This window comes from Spermophilus citellus (genome assembly GCF_964194105.1).
Source record: "Spermophilus citellus genome assembly, chromosome: 9".
Taxonomy (NCBI): domain Eukaryota; kingdom Metazoa; phylum Chordata; class Mammalia; order Rodentia; family Sciuridae; genus Spermophilus; species Spermophilus citellus.
This window is the reverse complement of record NC_138191.1, coordinates 80,635,936-80,653,182: the sequence shown is the minus strand read 5'-3', so window position 1 is coordinate 80,653,182 and position 17,247 is coordinate 80,635,936. Positions and strand designations below refer to the sequence as shown.

The 17,247-nt window shown below is 36.1% G+C and overlaps 1 protein-coding gene across 2 annotated transcripts in view; it reads right to left on the bottom strand.

Moving 5' to 3' along the window:
- Positions 1-17,247, bottom strand: part of PTGER3 (prostaglandin E receptor 3) — a 75,282-nt gene that overhangs the window by 38,331 nt on the left and 19,704 nt on the right. For both annotated transcript variants that reach the window (XM_081306334.1, XM_081306335.1), the window contains exon 2: positions 2,008-2,187. In XM_081306334.1, the coding sequence (XP_081162460.1) occupies positions 2,008-2,187 (180 nt within the window). The remainder of the gene's footprint in view (positions 1-2,007; positions 2,188-17,247) is intronic.

Below are 17,247 nucleotides of genomic sequence, written 5' to 3'. Positions count from 1 at the left end.
AGGAATCTTCCAATTTATCAGCTTTCTGGACTGCAATGGTATGAAACATGTCAACATTATGGCATGTGCCTCACCAAGGAGCATGCAGCTTGGGGAGACTTTCATTTATTCACTGAACAAGCATTTATTTGACAATTTTGATTTTCCAGATGCTATAATCAAAACAGGCTCATGCCACTCAAATCCACTATCTGATTATCACTGAGGGTCAGAGGACTACCCACCAGGAAAAGTTTTTTTTTTATTGTACAGTCCATTAAATTCCTTGGATTTTTTTTCCCACCAGAGAAAAAAGTAGATAGTTTTATCCTGTACCCTGTGTAGTAACCTATGGGATAATGTAATTCTGTGACATATAGAAATTTTTATAATGGGGTATAGAATAGGTTTTCCCCATCTTTTTAAGAAAATCTAGATTACTGAAACCATCCTGAATTATGTGAGTACTTTCAGCAGATTTTTGTCTTTTGACTCAATTTGACATGATGACTTAAAGTGATTGTTCCTGATTGACCCAAGCTGGTATACATACATACGTAAATCAAATAGATATATCATACATGTTAAAATTAATTATTTCCCAAATGCCTACTAAACACAAAGAAAAATGCTATTTCTATAAGAAGTATAAATAAATCTCAAACATTGAAGAACTAGAAAGCAATGAACTATAAATTAAAATCTTCACAAGAAAATGTTAATGAGTTTATAAAATGAAAATATCAAAGAATGTGAAAAGTATCTTGTGAAGTCTTAAATTACAGGATTGTTGCTATCGGGGAAATTTTTTTTAAAGTGCAATTCCCCAAACTTAATGTAGTGATTTATTTATGCCACAAAGATGTTAATCCTAGCTTTCATAGTTTGTATGTGAGAGGACTGTAGAAAAAAGTAACAAATATTAATGCATATTTAAATAGAACTACTTTGAAGACAGGGGACAGAGAGTTAGTTGTGAGAGGCCAATATCAATTTTCTCATTCAAATGAGCCAAACTACAGAAAGTCTTTATGGAGCTTTCTAAATATTGGCTTGTTTTATAATCCAACTTGGTATTTAAAGATCCAAAAGACTTGAGAATTCTTCTGGTTGAAAAGTCAAGGGAAATGTACTAATATGTAGTGTTCAAATCAGTCCTTAAATAGCATTTTGAAAAATCACTTCACTGACTCTCCTAGATCACTTTCACGAATCATCTCCAGAGTTGTAGGAATGTAAAATATTTTCAAAAGAAAGAACATTTAGCAATTTGGGGTAGCTACAAACTCTACGATACTTGAAATAAGAAGGTTTGGCTCTTATTCAGATAAGAAGTAAAACTATATATCAACCTACCAACACTTAAAGGCTAGGACCTAATTTGATATATTGAACAATATTTAAATAACATCAATATTCATGAATATTAGATACATCATACATTTTTTCAACTTAATTAAACTTTTTAACATAAGCAGGAAAAAGTGACAGAGGAAAAGTGACAGAGACAATGAAAGAGAACACAGAAGACCAAATGTACTTGAAAAAAGAACAAGCTGCTACCCCTTGTTTTCAGTGATATATGGGTTTCTGTCCTCCATGTGCTCAGTATACTGGGATATTAACCATTCTTAGCCCCTCCAATAGACCAAGATCATTTATAATAAGTGTTTTCATCACATAAATAATCACATATTCAGCTACAAATGGCAGAGATCCAAAAAACACACTAGACTGTTATTAATATATTTTCCTTTGTTTATGCTTCAGTGCTTTTGGCACACAAGGAATTATCTATGCTTCTCAGACCATTTAGCTTTATATAAAAATTCCACTTCAATGCATAAACAGTGGCATGCCAGAGATGCCTAATTCACAAAGTTTAGGGCTACTTGTTGTCAAAAGCTGTGAATATGCAAGTTGGTTAAGTGTTCTCTTTCATGCTCCTGTCTGTATTATTTCATTAGATAATGAGATGGGCTGCCCTTTCTGTCCATCACTAGAGCAGCTGGAGACAGCATTTGCTACCTGGCAAAACTTTCGAAGAAGGATCTTTCTTAGCAGCAGATAAACCCAGGGATCCAAGATCTGGTTCAGTGAAGCCAGGCGAACAGCTATTAAGAAGAAGTTGCATTCTTTCTGCTTTTCTGTTTGCGTTTTGCAGTGCTCAACAGATGTCTCGTTGAAGATCATGTTCAACATCATTATCTAAGAAAAAAGGACAGAGAATTGTTCCAAAGATTAGTAAGGTCATACCCATCTCTTCTACACAGTACGCAGCACATATTGGGTTTTCTATTTTTTTCTAGGCACATAATATTTATTATCTGTTCCTTTACAGAAAAAGCTTATGAAACTCTACAGGAAACAATACCCAACATTTCACAACTAGAACACCCAGAAATCTCTCTTACTTATTTACATATCTATAACAATTTTCCTGACAATAAATTTCTTTTTTTTTTTTTTTTTTTTGGCTTGAGACATTCAGTTTTCGGCTTGTTGTTGTTTGAAGTAAAACAATACATACTAAGTAAAATAAATGTGGATTAAAATATTTAAGTGCTAGAAATGAGTAAGAGATAATTTTGTGATAGAAAATTGTACAAAATCTTAGTTGGTTCATCCCTAGCACTGCCAAAAAACTACAACAACAACAACAACAACAAAATCATTCAAAATACTTTCTTGGTATGAAAATTAGCCCTAAGATGTTTGCTTTTACAAGTTGATACCACTAGATAAGCAGTAAAACAATGTGGGATTCTTCTGCCCCTGGAACATCTGCATAACAATGAAATTATCTTCAGACACAAGACTTTCCTAACAGACCAAGATATTTGGCATCTCTGATGCTTAAAGGTCATTAGGCTGGATATTGCCCTCCAGGTCATCTTGATTTGGGGTTGGGATGAGAGGGAGGCTTGTAAACTCTATCCTTACTATTAATCAGGTTTTCTTATGTAAACTACTAATGCTCTCTCCACGTTTGCACCTCCCTTGTAACTCAAAGTGCTATTGTTTTACATATTGGGTTTTCAATAAGTTGGTTGGTAAATAGAAACGATTAAATCAGGGAATATTTCCAATCTCAGGACATGGCTCTGAGTTATACAAGACGCTCCTAAGGATTTTCCCACATTTTTGGATATTTGACACAATGCAGCTTTTTAAAATGGAGAATACATTTTAATATCTTTAGATATGTTCTTATGCTCAGTCCTTAGAATTAAGAAGCTTGGAAATAACACATCTTGGAATTAACCAAATTCATCTGTCTTGTTGCAGGAAATACCTACTGGTTGGTTTTTTTTTTTTTTTTTGGCTGACACCCAAATGGGAGCCAACGCTCCAATAATAATCAAAATGCATTTTAACTTAAATGTCAGTAGTTTTAACTAAAAACAAATCACTGACAAAAAGCAGAAGAAAAGGGAAATTAATAACCATGTTATCAATATTATTACGTTAACATTTTCTGCATCTAATTTGCCAGGGACCATGTCAAATTCTTCATATATTAGCCGGGCATGGTGGCACACGTCTATAATCCCAGTGGCTTGGGAGGCTGAGACAGGAGAATCACAAGTTCAAAGCCAGCCTCAGCAATTGCAAGGCACTAAGCAGCTCACTGAGACCCTATCTTTAAATAAAATACAAGAAATAGGGCTGGGGATGTGGTTCAGTGCTTGAGTACCCCTGAGTTCAATCCCCAGTACAAAAAAAAAAAAAATTCTTCATATGCATTTAATTAATACTATAAGATAGGTGCTATTCCTACTTTCTTCTTATAGTTGCAGAAGCCAAGATTCAATGATGTGAAAGGCTGAGCCAAACTCAAAAATAAGTTCACTAGTACACATGACATGTGGTGTTTTACAATTTTGTTTTTGGTCTCCCTCCACATACTAGACTAAACTCATGGCAGGGATTTAGGACTAGTTTTCCCCCACTAGTATATTCGTAGTGCCTAGACCAATATTCAGTGCACAGTAGGTGCTCAATAAATATCTGTGAATGAATAAATGTTTATACTTGAAGGAATATATTATGTGACACATGTACGAATATAACATTACATGACAAATTTATTTATTTAAATATAAATTATATTTACAATACTTATGAATGAATAATTGTGATTTTCACAAGAGGAAAAAATGTATATAAGATGTTCAAACTCATTAATCATCAGAAAAATGCAAATTATGACAAAAAAAGTCATTCTATACCCACTCGATTGACCTCAATGAAGAAAGGCTATTATATCAAATGTTAGTGAGGGTGTGGAGGAAGGAGCACCCTGACACACTAATGGTAGGCACGTAAACTGGAGCAGCCACTTAGAAAACAAGCTGGCTGTTTCATCTGAGACCTGCCAGCAATGCCACTCCTCCGCCTGTACTGTTTCACCTCTCTGCTCCAGAAGTTGTGTATAGGACTGTTCCTAACAACGCTGCTAATGATAGTCACAGGGCAGACACAACCCCAACATGCATCCATGTTCACAAGCAAGGAAAGGAGCTGCCTTTTTTATAACTATTTCCTAAATTTACCTTTCTACACCTACACAGCTACTGAGTACTTATGGTATGGCTAGAGCACAGTGAGAAGTTGGAACTAGTAACATTGATGATTTGGTAAATGATACAACTTTGTACATATCATATTAAGTAAAATATATATTATTGAAATTAGTGTAACTTGTTTACTTTTTAAATGTCTCTATAGAAAGCTTAAAATTAAATACATGGCTTGCATTTGTTGTTTATAGTACATTCATAGGAGATCCAATCTCTCTCCTAGGGCTCACACTTCTGTAGATATTCTGCCCGCATATCCCAAATGGATTCCAGCATTCCTGAGCATTAAAACACCCCCAACCATACACTCCCAACAATGGCACTTCCTTTCTTCATCCCAGGCTCCACACTTCAGAATCATCATTGAATTTTTCTTTTGTCTCATCTTCTGTGATGCCTTTTGTGACATTCTTATCTTAGTTAGGACACCTCCTCTCATTTGAATTAGAGCAGTGACAGACACCTAGGTGGTGCATGCGATGGAATGAGTGCTTGTTCCACCAGAATCCACATGTTGGAGTCTTATCCCCAGTGTGATGGTGTCAGCAGGTGGGGCTGTGAGGAGGCAACCAGGTTCAGATGAGGTCTTGAAGGTGGAGCCCCCATAATGGGATCAGGGTCCTTAGAAGAAGATGGAGAGAGATCAGAGCACACTCCCTCTGCCATGTGAGGACAGTCAGAAGATAGCTCTCTGCAAGCCATAAAAAGGGCTGAAATCAAATCAACCAGCCCCTTGATGGCGAACTTTCCAGACTCAGTACTAGGAGGAATAAGTGTTGTTTAAGCCATCCAGTCTATGGTGTTCTTTTATAGCAGTCTAAGCAGAAAAGACAGTGCATATAGATATCAACCCATCAGATTCAGCTTCTTAACCCTAGCTCTGACCAAATCCTCTCCAACTATAAAAATGTCAATAACTTCCCAATGTCCACAAAACAGAAATTTAACTCTGGTATTTAAAGATGTTTAAGTTACTAATTCAACCTATCTTTTCAGATAGCCAGATTACCACAATACCTGACAAAATTATCATTCTAAAAACAAGAGGGGAACCAGTGGGCAACCAGTGGTCAACCATATATTTTGACACTGTGATTTCACTTATGGGAGTTTTTCCAAGCAAAAATTAGTTACACAGCTAAAAAAAATGTCTGGGGCTTGGATTGTGGCTCAGTGGTAGAGTGCTTGCCTACCATGCACAAGGCACTGGGTTTGATCCTCAGCACCACATAAATGTAAAATAAAGATATTGTGTCCACCTAAAACTTAAGAATAAATATAAAAAATAAAAAAAATAAATGTTTAAAGAATCATTGTCTATATTTGTAAGAAACTGTAAACACATATATCTCTAACATAAATGTAAAGCTTAATAAAGGACAACTGATTCATGTAAGAGTTTATATAAGAATTTATGTGAAAGAAGAGTTTATACCATAGTATGATATATGAAAATTTTTATTGTTATTACAATTACATTGTGTAAAATAGATTTTAGAAAGGAATGGAATTATTGAAGAATAATTTATTATTAAACAAAAGTCAGTAGGTTAATTTAAAATTTCATGTACATGAAATCATTACATGAGATCTAAGGAAATCTTTTCCTTAAAGAAGGTGAATAATTATTCCTTCTGTTAATTAATATTCATTACTGTATATCATATTTACTTAAATATATTTCCATTAATATCTTCTGATGTTGATTCATACTCCTGTGGACTGAGTACTACTACTTACTGTAGTTGGAAAAGCAAGCAAAGTAATGTACCTTCTCCTCCAGAGATATTCATTTTTCAGTTTCTGGAACCTAGAATATAGTACTGCACATGGTAGAAAAGATTCTGCAGGTATGAAGAAGGATTAAGACCATGAAATGAGACATTATCCTGGGTTTTCTGGGTGGGTCCCATGTAATCACATGGGTCATTAAAATGGAAGAATCTTTGCTAGCTGTGGTCAGAAGGAGATATGACCACAGAATAGTCAGAGGGATGCAATGCTGCTAGTTTTGAAGATGAAGATGGAGAGCCAGGAGTGAAGGCGTGCAAGTGAACTCCTCTAGAAACTGGAAAAAGCAAGGAAAGTGTTCCGTTAAAGCCTCTGGAATGTAATTCAGCCTTGTGAGCCCAACACCATGCCAGACTTCTGACCTACAGAACTGTAAGAGAAATTACTGGGGATTCTAAGCTACCAAAACAGTAACAATTTTAACAGTAGCAGTAGAAAACTGATATACCCATGTGCTGAGCTCCAATAAATATCAAGGGGAATGAGAGGGAGTAATCTTGCAAATGATTTGTTCTCTCTCCCAAATAAAACATCCTAGCAAGTCTGTTTACATTCTTCACTTTCTTAGGAAACTTTATTTAAAAATATATTAAAAAAATTAAAAGCAAATTTCTCATCTAACACCCATCTTCATTATCTTAATTTCTCAATTTGCAAGATGCAAAAATCAATGCTTCTTATTCCAGTGTCATTTAGTGAGATTTCACTGTATTTAACTAAAAAGTACAAAGTTACTACTTTTCAACTCAGTTGTCTTTATTGCAAAAAGCATTTATTCATTAATCTTTTTTTCTTTGTTTCATAACAATTTCAAAAGTTTTGCCTAGCTTTTGCCTTACTTCATCCAATAGTAAAATATATTTGACCACTTACCATCTTCCAGGAAGCATTCTAGGCCTCATCTAAAATTATATAGAAACTCACTTAAATTGTATTTTTTAAATTTTCTTCTATGAAATAAAGTATTAAATTTCTTTAACATTTTATGATCAGGAAAAAAATTCACAAAATTACTTATTACAATGTGATTTCAGTCATCTTACACAGTCCTTCTTTAGTATTTTAAAATTAATTTTTTATGAGGCTAATAATTTAAAATTATTTTTCGAAGGCTAACATAGGTTTCATATGCCTTACTGTAATTTCCTGCAATTTATTATTGACAATGCAATGATTATGAAATTAGGAAACTAAGTTCTGTAAGCAAGAGCTGGCACATGAGTAGAGACACTCTAGCTTTTCCCAGAAATCATGAGACGTGCAATATGAAGATAATTGGAATTAGAAGCAGTGAGCATGATACAGCCATTTCCAAATGGCAGCAGAGATGCAACTAGGGCTCCAAATCCTCATCTAATTTTGAACATAAATGCAAATTGTCATCTATCTGCTGACCTCCCTATACTTAGTGAGATAAACAGCGCTTACCATGTCTGTAAGTGTTATATGTGTTTGCAAATATTTTTTAGACTATTCAGACTTTGAGAGAAAAACCTTTGATATGAATATGTAGATTTCTGGTGGAATTAAAATAATAATAATACTTCTTATGAGTGCAATTCTCCTTCCACAGGGAGAAGATGCAAAGAAAAAACTAAATATTCAACCATCTCATCTCATAGGTTCCTTCAAAACAGCCTCATCTAACAAGCGATCCCTTGGAGGAGCAGTGAGACTAGTCCTGTCTGAACAGAGGTGCCGATGTTCTGCCGGCATCCTCTCCAGTCTCCATGGGACTTCCCAAGTTCTCTAGCCTCTCCCCTTTCTGTTCTCAGTTGGAATGAGAGCTCTTTACATACTGGAGGTATCCAGAAACACAATTCTATCAGTGAGCTCCCAATTTTCCACCCCTACCTACTGTCAAGTGCAATAATGTTGCTCCATCCTAAAGGAAAAAAAAAGTGAGTTAGTTGTCCCTTCCCAGGACAAAATTCTCTTAAATGTGTGAAGCAATTAACTGGGGAGAGTTTTTTTTTTTTTTAATTTTTCACATTTGGATTTTATTTGATTTGATTGAAGTGGGATTTATAATGACACATTTAAAAATCTTTGGTACTTCAGTAGAGCCTTGGGTTGTGGGCCATGCATTGTTAGTGAAGATGATAAATGAGTAAATCCATAACAACTAATTTGTGGAGGAGGAAATGAAATTGGTTACCTTCCCTCAGGCTCTATTATGGGATGTTTACACATTTCCAGTTTATTCCTCACGCAAGTCTTTAAGAGAAATTTCCTAACAGCCCATTTTTTATCTATGATGTTTTGTTTTCCATAATTCTCTGTTGTTAGGCCTTCAGAGAATAACCTGCTCTACTGGAAATTCCTCCCTATCGTTTGATAAATGTGTTGCATTATAATACACAGAAACCAGTCTGGGCCACTTAATTGCATCATTTGAAGGATTTTCCTGGGAAGAAACTTCACCATGGATTAATAAACCATTGCAGTCTTGCCAGTTGCAACCCTGTTTCTCCAGTTGTCCTCTCTGCCTCCCAGACTCTGTCCTCTCAGAAGCTTTCCTTGTCTTATCTAATCTGAGCACTTTGCAAACAAATAACTCATAAACATTTTAAAAACTACTAGTGTTGTGTCATTTCATCTTTAGTATATATAATTTTCTAAAGGTTTTTAAGACAACAATGGATTAGAAATCAGAACAGCTGAATTCTATTGCTGGCTCTGCCACCATTTATGACTTCAGGAAAGTCATTTACTCTCCAGGCTTATTAAATTCACTAGTGGGGGCAGACTGGATGGCCTCTGCATGGACTCATATGGTTAATTTTTTTTTCTGATGAATTCTGAAGCAAGGCTTGAGAATAAGTAAGAATTTAATTGGGAAAAAAAATAAAGAAACCTAAAAGAAAACAGGTGTCCCTTTTTATGAAAGATAAAATTCCTCTTCAGGAAAACTCCAAATGTGACTTTTGGTTAGGAATAAATAGAGGAGAGAGTAAAATTAGAAAGTTAGAAAGTAGATCATGTATGAGAACAAGGAATCAAATTCATGAAGCTTTGGGGGGAGATTACTTAGAAGCGGCAGACTTAGCAGAACACACTAAGCAAGAGTCAAAGGACTTTCATAAATCTGACTCTGTTCTGCTTCTGGTTCAGAGGCCATTTGCCTCACTTTTGATCTTAATTTTTTCCCTCCTCTCCAGCATGATTAATGCCTGCTTACTGCATATCTTCTCCATCTGGTAGTGCAGTTGCAAAAATTAAAGTAAGATAAGAATAATGAGCACCTTCAATGTACATAGCATACCTCTTCCCACCCCCCGGGCACTATTGCACTATTGCATATGCTTCTACAAGAAAGTGCTTTGACAAAGAAGAACACTGGATGCTCAGGGGAGTATAGAAAAAAATGGATGTGTTATTTGTATGTATGCTGTCCTAACATTTCAACCTGATATGAAGTTTTGCCAAAAAAAAAAAAAAAAAGAAGAAAGGAAAGAAAACACATCTTAAATTCACACTTTAAAAATGTTTGTAATGCAGAATATTTATTCCATCAACACACAGAGGAGCTCAAAATTGTAAAGAACTCAGCAGCTGGATGCAGCATTATTTGTAACATAATATGCCTCTCCATTAGTATAAACCATAAATTCTGGGTGATTTGGCTCAGTATAGCTTACATATATGTTATATCCAGATAAATGTCTATCTTCTTATTAGAACAATCAAAAAATGTCAGTAAACAAGTATTAAAATTCTTGTCAAAAAGGGGAAGGCAAAATCTACATCATAAAAATATTCATTCTTTGGAGTATAGATGATAGATTAGCTTTGTGATGCATGAGTAGGAAAATCTATCTCTATTATGCTTCTAATCCTTATACAGTAGGTGTCAAAAGAAAGTCTAATATTTTATATATATTTTACTATCAAGGTTTAACAATAATTAATCTTTAAAAATGTTAATATTGAAGGTAATTTTTTTCTCCCCCAAAACAGTTTCATTTAAACCCAAAATATTCAATCCTGTTATCCTCCCAGAGAACTACAGTATTAGTGACAATAAAAGCAGTTGAATGCTTAAAGGAAGAATCAGAGATGTTAATTAGTTTTGTATTGAGGGATATTCACCTCAGCATAAAAATAAAGTGAGAAAAAAAGCCTAAATGATAAATAATGGGACATATTAGAATTGTAGAAATCCACTGTATACATTTTGTATACGCATTCAATGCTGCCACGTAAAAATCGCATTTTGAAGACTAGTAGCCAGGATATATCCTGTTCAGGATTGAAAAGGAGAAACAAGGGGCTGAGTGGTGGCTCAGTGGTAGAGCACTTGCCTAGCATGTGTGAGGCATTGGGTTCAATTCTCAGCACCGCATATAAATAAATAAAATAAAGGTCCATTGACAACTAAAAAAATAAAAATAAATAAATAAAAAAGAAAAGGAGAAACAAATGTTTCACACCTTTTTTGTCCATTCACATTTCTACACACTATCCCTACTCCACCAGACCTAAACATAAAAACAGATGATTCACCCCAGGTCTTTGGGTCTTCAATTTGAAGGCTCTGATCTTAGGTAAAACGATGATCAAACATATTTTTCTCTGGTTAAAATGTCTTTTAGTATAGGGGTGTCAGTCATGGCCCTCTAGCATGGGACATGGATCACCCCTTTTTGGTCCTCCAGTATAATACTAGCCCAAACCCTTAATACCAAGATTTCTGTCCCTAATTCTCACCATCCCTCACCTGCACATCCAGACTTCATTCAGTTCTTCAAAAGTGCCAGTTCTTTCTTGAAACTTTAGAACTATTGATCCTGGGATCTTAAAACTCTCATTCCCCCTTCTTCTCTTGACTAATTCTGACTTATGTTTTGTGTGGACTTGAATAAGCAGGTGTGTAGTAGGTTCCTTACCAAAAGCAAATCTTAATTCTTTAATTATTCCTTTGAAGGTTTTTTTTTAATATCGTTTGCTTTAATTGTCACTCTCATTGTATGAAGATTTCTATCATAGTAGGGACCCATTTATTTCATTTTGGTATATCATGGCAAGGACCTAACCTAGAACATAATACATTGAGACTAATCAATATTTTTTCATGAGCAAATGAATGGATGATAGTAAGGGTACAGTATATCCTACATATTTGGGAACAACAGATTCCAGAATTTCACAGAACAAATCCCCCAACATTCATCCCTAATCAAGACTCCAGGCCTGCCTGCCTGCCTATTTGCCTTCCTTCCTTCCTTCTTCCCTCCCTCCCTTCATCCCTGCCTCCTTTCTCCCCTCTTTCCCTTCAGGATGACAACTTCAATCTAGGTCCTGATGGACTCAGGCACATCTTCTTGTCAATCATAATTTTAAGTGAAATGTTCGGGTGTTCAGATAATAGCTATAGTAGTAACCCTGAAGCTGATAAATTGTGCTAAAGAATCCAAAAGAGAAGTTTGTTGGGAGTCGACAGGGCTCCAGAGACTAACTTCCCCATCCCCCAAGAAGAGCTGTCCAATGGTGAGCCCTGCTGGCTCACCTGATCCTACCCACCAATCAGACTAGCCCTGCTGGCTCACCTGATCCTTACCCTCCAATCAAAAAGCACCCCATGCCAACTGTCAAACCACCCCTGGCTCTATAAATATGCAGAGCTGTTCCTCAATAAAGGGCATTTGCTCTGATGACGAGCCTTGTTTGTTCTTTCAAAGCTGCTGTTTAAAATAAAACATATTGAATCTATAAGAAAGGAAGAGGGGCTGGGGTTGTAGCTCATCGGTAGAGCACTCACCTAGCACGTGTGAGGCCCTGGGTTCGATCTTCAGCACCACATAAGAATGAAATAAAGATAATGTGTCCAACTACAACTAAGAAATAATAAATATTAAAAATTTTTTTTTAAAAAAGAAAGGAAGATTCCTATTGCCTATTTAATAATTTTTTTTCAAAAATATAGCCCAAGGAGGAAAACATATTATGTGTATCAGCATAGTCTTTAATAAGGATACTTGGTCTCAAATTTTGAATACACAGTATCAAAATCCTTTTATTGCTATAACAGTGTCACACATGATTTTAGTACCCCTTGCTTACAGAATTCTTGTCCATAAATGAGTTCATATCTTATAATAAATATTTAAAGTACTCATCAGAGTCTAAGGGATAACATATTGTGTGAGTCTCTTTTCTGCAGCTATAACAAAATACCACAGACTGGGTAATCTATAAACAATAGAAGTTTATTGGCTCTTGGTTTTGGAGGCTGGCAAGTTCAAGAACCTTGTACTAGCATTTCTGGGAGCCTTCATGCTGTGTCAAAACATGTCAGAAAGGCAAGTGAGCACATGTGGACAGAGAGGAAACTGGGCCAAACTCACCTATTTTATCAGGAATTTCCCCATAATAACTAATGCCAATTTAACAGCACTACTCGTTCATGAGGGAAGAGCCCTCATGACCTAATCACCTTTTAAAGTTCTTTCCTCTTAATACTGCTTCAAAGGCAAACTAAATTTCAGTATGTCTTTTGGAGGGGTCATTCAAACCACAGTGCACATCAATCACAGTTCAATTTACTTTCAAAATTTCTGCCATTGTTAGGCTTCTAAGTATTACTGGCATCTGGAACTCCTAAACATTGTATTAATTTATTCTCTTGTTTTCAATGCAATATCTTCATGAAATTCCCCAGCTTTCTTTATAGTCAACTCTCTCTGTTGATTGTAAATAGGGGCTGAGTAATCATGCAATGCCAGATCCACAACTAACTAGAGCAGAAAAAAAGTATAAAAGTGTCACAAAATATAACAGCACTTTTCCTTTTTCTTTCTTTCCTTTTTCTGTGTGTGTGTGTGGGGGGGTGGGTACCTGGGATTGAACTCAGGGGTGCTGTACACTGAGCTACATCCCCAGCCTTTCTTACTTAATTTTGAGACATGGTCTTGCTAAATTTTGAGGCTGGCCTTAAACTCGTCATCCTCCTGCCTTTGGCCTCCCAAGTATTTGAGATAACAGGCATGCACCACTGCAACTTTTTCTTTGATGTTAGAAATATTCTGTGATTTCTCTCTCCTTTTGAGGACACAAGGTAGCAGTGCTAAAGACATTGATTCTGCAGCCCCCTCACTTCACAGGTCCAAGCCATAATGAAAACTGTCAAATAACAATCCCTGTCTTATAGCAAGAACTATGCAAGTTATCACCTAATGTTTTATTCAGTGTTTTTGGTTGTTGTTTGTTTTTTGGTGCCAGGGGTGCTTAAGCACTGAGCCAGATCCTTAGCCCCCACTTTTTAATTGTGTTCAGGCAGGGTCTTGCTGAGTTGCTTAAAGCCCCATTAAGTTGCTGAGGCTGGCTTTGAACTCACAATTCTCCTGCTTCACCCTCCCAAACTATTGGGATTACAGGTATATGCCACAGTGCCAAGCTATTTCACTTATTCAGATATTGAGTATAATGAAAGTCATGCCATTATCATAGGGAAAATGCTTTGGGTGAATACATTTTAATACACATATTCCATGTACAAATTTCCAAGAATGTATTTCTGCAGAATCTCTTCACTGTCACCTCCTAGGTCTTTGAATTCAAATTAGGAAGAGGGTAGCTATGACGTAACAGTATGATAACTTGCTATGTCCACTACAGTGTCTCCTTTTCACCCTGTCACCCAGAAAGGTGTATATAGCAGCACTGTAATACATCTTCAAAATCCTTTTATTGACCTCAGAGTTGGTAGGTGACAACCATCCAGTGTCACGTGATTATTATATTCATTTTTCAAACTACTTTTGTGGAAATATCCTACTTTTTCAGGAAGTCAGATTTTAAACTATCACTTAAATTATGGTCAGCACTTCAATTTTATATCAGGTTTGAGGAGAGTTTGAAGAAGATTAATTCTCATTATAGTTAATGCAGGAAAATGAAAAGTTTTAAACTGTTCATCTTCTGTGTTTACCCCCTTAGGCTGCTTTTGTTTCATCCATTGATTTGTTTGGATTGATACCATTTGGTCCAGCAACAAAGTAAATAATATCAAGAAGAAGGAACAAACATGAGGAATAAAGTTATTTTTCCTGTGATACAAAGTCCTAATTCCTCTGAGAATCAGAGCTTCTGTATAAGCTAAGCAAATCATATCACCTGACTCCATTAGTTCTCTTCCTCTTTAAAATATGAGCTCCATGAAAGCAATTTTTACTGCACCATTTAGCTTTCTAGGGAAGGTTTTTTTGGTGGGAGAGGGAGTCCTGGGAATTCAACCCACTGGGAATTCAACCCACTGGGAATTTACCACTGAGCTATATCCCTATCCCTTTTTATTTTGAGATAGGGTCTCACTAAGTTGCTTAAGGCCCTGCTAAGTTGCTGAGGCTGGCCACGTTTGTGATTCCCCTTGTCTGTCTCCCAAGCCATTGGGATCACCGCACCCCACCTAGGGAAGATCTTAAACAGGTAATCATAAAATTATTCATGCCATTATCATAGGGAAAATGCTTTGGGTGAATTCATTTTAATACACAATTCCATGTAGAAATTTCCAAGAATGGTTTTGAGGGATTGGTAGATGGATGGGACCAGGAAATATCTAGCACCTCACCCCATTTGACCAGAATAGCTCTGTTTTAACCTGTTTTTCTTAAGCTATTTATTAAAATCAATCACTCAGCTAAATACAAAAATGGAAAATCAGTGGTTTAATGTAGTGATAATAGAAATATATTTGAGAAATATATTTGAGACACAAGTGTGAGCCACATGTATACTAGTAGCAGCATTTTTCAAAAGGTAAAAAGAAACATGTATAATTGACCTTAATAATGTACTTTAATTTATCTAGTATTTCTGAAATATTAATTGCAACATGTAATCAATGTAAAAAGTACCAGTCAGATTTTCCATTCCACATATTCGTATTTCGTCTTCAAATTCTGGTGTGTATTTTACACTGACTGTAGATCTCATTTTGGAACAATCCCTTTTCAGTTGTCTATCACCCTCATATGGCTACTATATCAGACAGTGCACGTTTAATGCTTTTTATTTTGGGGGACTTCCCACATATATTATCTTAATTAAACAATATCATCACTGTGGTATCCTGTGGTATCCCTATTGGTTGCTTACCCAACATCCCATTCCCTTATCTCCTCTTCTAATCAGCACATCTATTTTCATCAGAGCCTGTGTGTTTCTGTAATGGGCCTGGGTCAGGGATAATCATGTGTTCCCATATTAAACAATGAGATCCAAAGGGGACATCTGGGGAAAAGTTTCCTCTTTTTATGGAAGACAGGCATAGAAAACCACAGCTTTTCTCTCCTGCTAGAGGTTAAGTAGGAAGCCTGTACTAGCAACTCTCCAGCCACCTTAGGGAACAGCCACAGGATAGAGGCCAGCACCTAACTGCTAAAGAGAGATGGAGCCAACCTTGCTCCTTCATGTCAATGCTCAAGTTTTGAACTAACTGTGAAGACTGGCTGTGGGTGTTATGCTTTTATTCTCAAACTACTGTATTACACCATCTTTAACTCTCGGGACAACATGAGTGTCTTTTAAACTCTCCAGCATCTTTTGAAGCATTGTTTTCCCCTTTGTTATTTTTTACCCTGTTTCCCTATTGTTGCTAAAATCCCTCCTTGTTTAATTGTTCCATTCCTGGGGCGACTCTCCAAACCTCCTTTTCATTTTTGTTTTCTTTGGACACCAGGCCTCAAAACAGCTGTTTTCTATTGCTCCCATTCATTGCTTCTAATGAACGTTTCTCTTCTGTTACAAAAACAATGTTGTTTCTCCCATCTTTGTCCGTCCTAAAAGTATTTTTGATCGTCCTAAGATTTTTATCACTAATAACAAAGTGGGAATAATAAAGTTGATGAATAAAGAAAAAAGTAAAACAGCCTTTAAAATGTTCACAAATTTTGCTGTATTCATAAGATCCATTATTTACTCGATCGATACAACTTGGATTAGGGGTTTGAGGGTGAAAAAAGTTGGGGCTTGGTTTGTAATACCATCTATTAGCTGTGGGTCTTAAAATATGTAGTTTACTCACCAAATATAAAAATAAAATCAAATAAAAAAGGACTAATACTGCCTGTGTTGCCAAGACTGATGTGAAGGTTAATAGCATAATGAATGTAAAATGTTGAAGTTAGGATTTATACAATTTCTGATTCCAAATCTGGTCTCTTCTTTACTATATTCCAACTTCTTTTCTTTCTTCATCCTACAATCATTTATCGACTGGCTGCTCTGGGCCACACAGATTTGCTGACAAACAAGGAAAGATTTCTGTCTTAAGGATTTTATAATTTACAATGAATAGAATAAATAGAAGGATATAAATAAGAGGTAGGCTATAGCTGAGCAGTTAACTGCTCAGGCAATTGGATCAAACAAATCTGGATTTGAAGGCTGACTCTGCTTTGTGTTGGTGTTGTTGACCCTGGGAAAGTTACTTAACATGACAAAACCAACGGTATCATAGTGTCTCCTCAAGTCTCATTGACAAAACAAGTGGGATTGTGTCTGTGAACTGCATCTGCCTGTGCCTTATAAAGTAAGCCTTTGCTAACCATGGGCAATCATCAAGGTCATGAATGTAAACATAACTGTGTACATCAAAGTGAAAAAGGTATGTGCAGGTACTGTGGAGTAAAGAAGAGGGCCATTGAAATCAGTCTCCAAAGCCAGGCATACATGGGCATATCTGCAATCCCAGAGACTCAGGAAGCTGAGTCAGGAGGATCACAAGTGTGAGGCCAACCTCAACAATCACAAGATCCTGTCTCAAAATAAAAATTAAAAGAAAAAAAAAGGTTAGAGTTGTGCTAAGTGGCATAGCACCCCTAGGTTCCATCCCCAGTACTCCACACCCCTGCCCTACCCACCCCCCCAAAAAAAACACAAAAATGTAAGG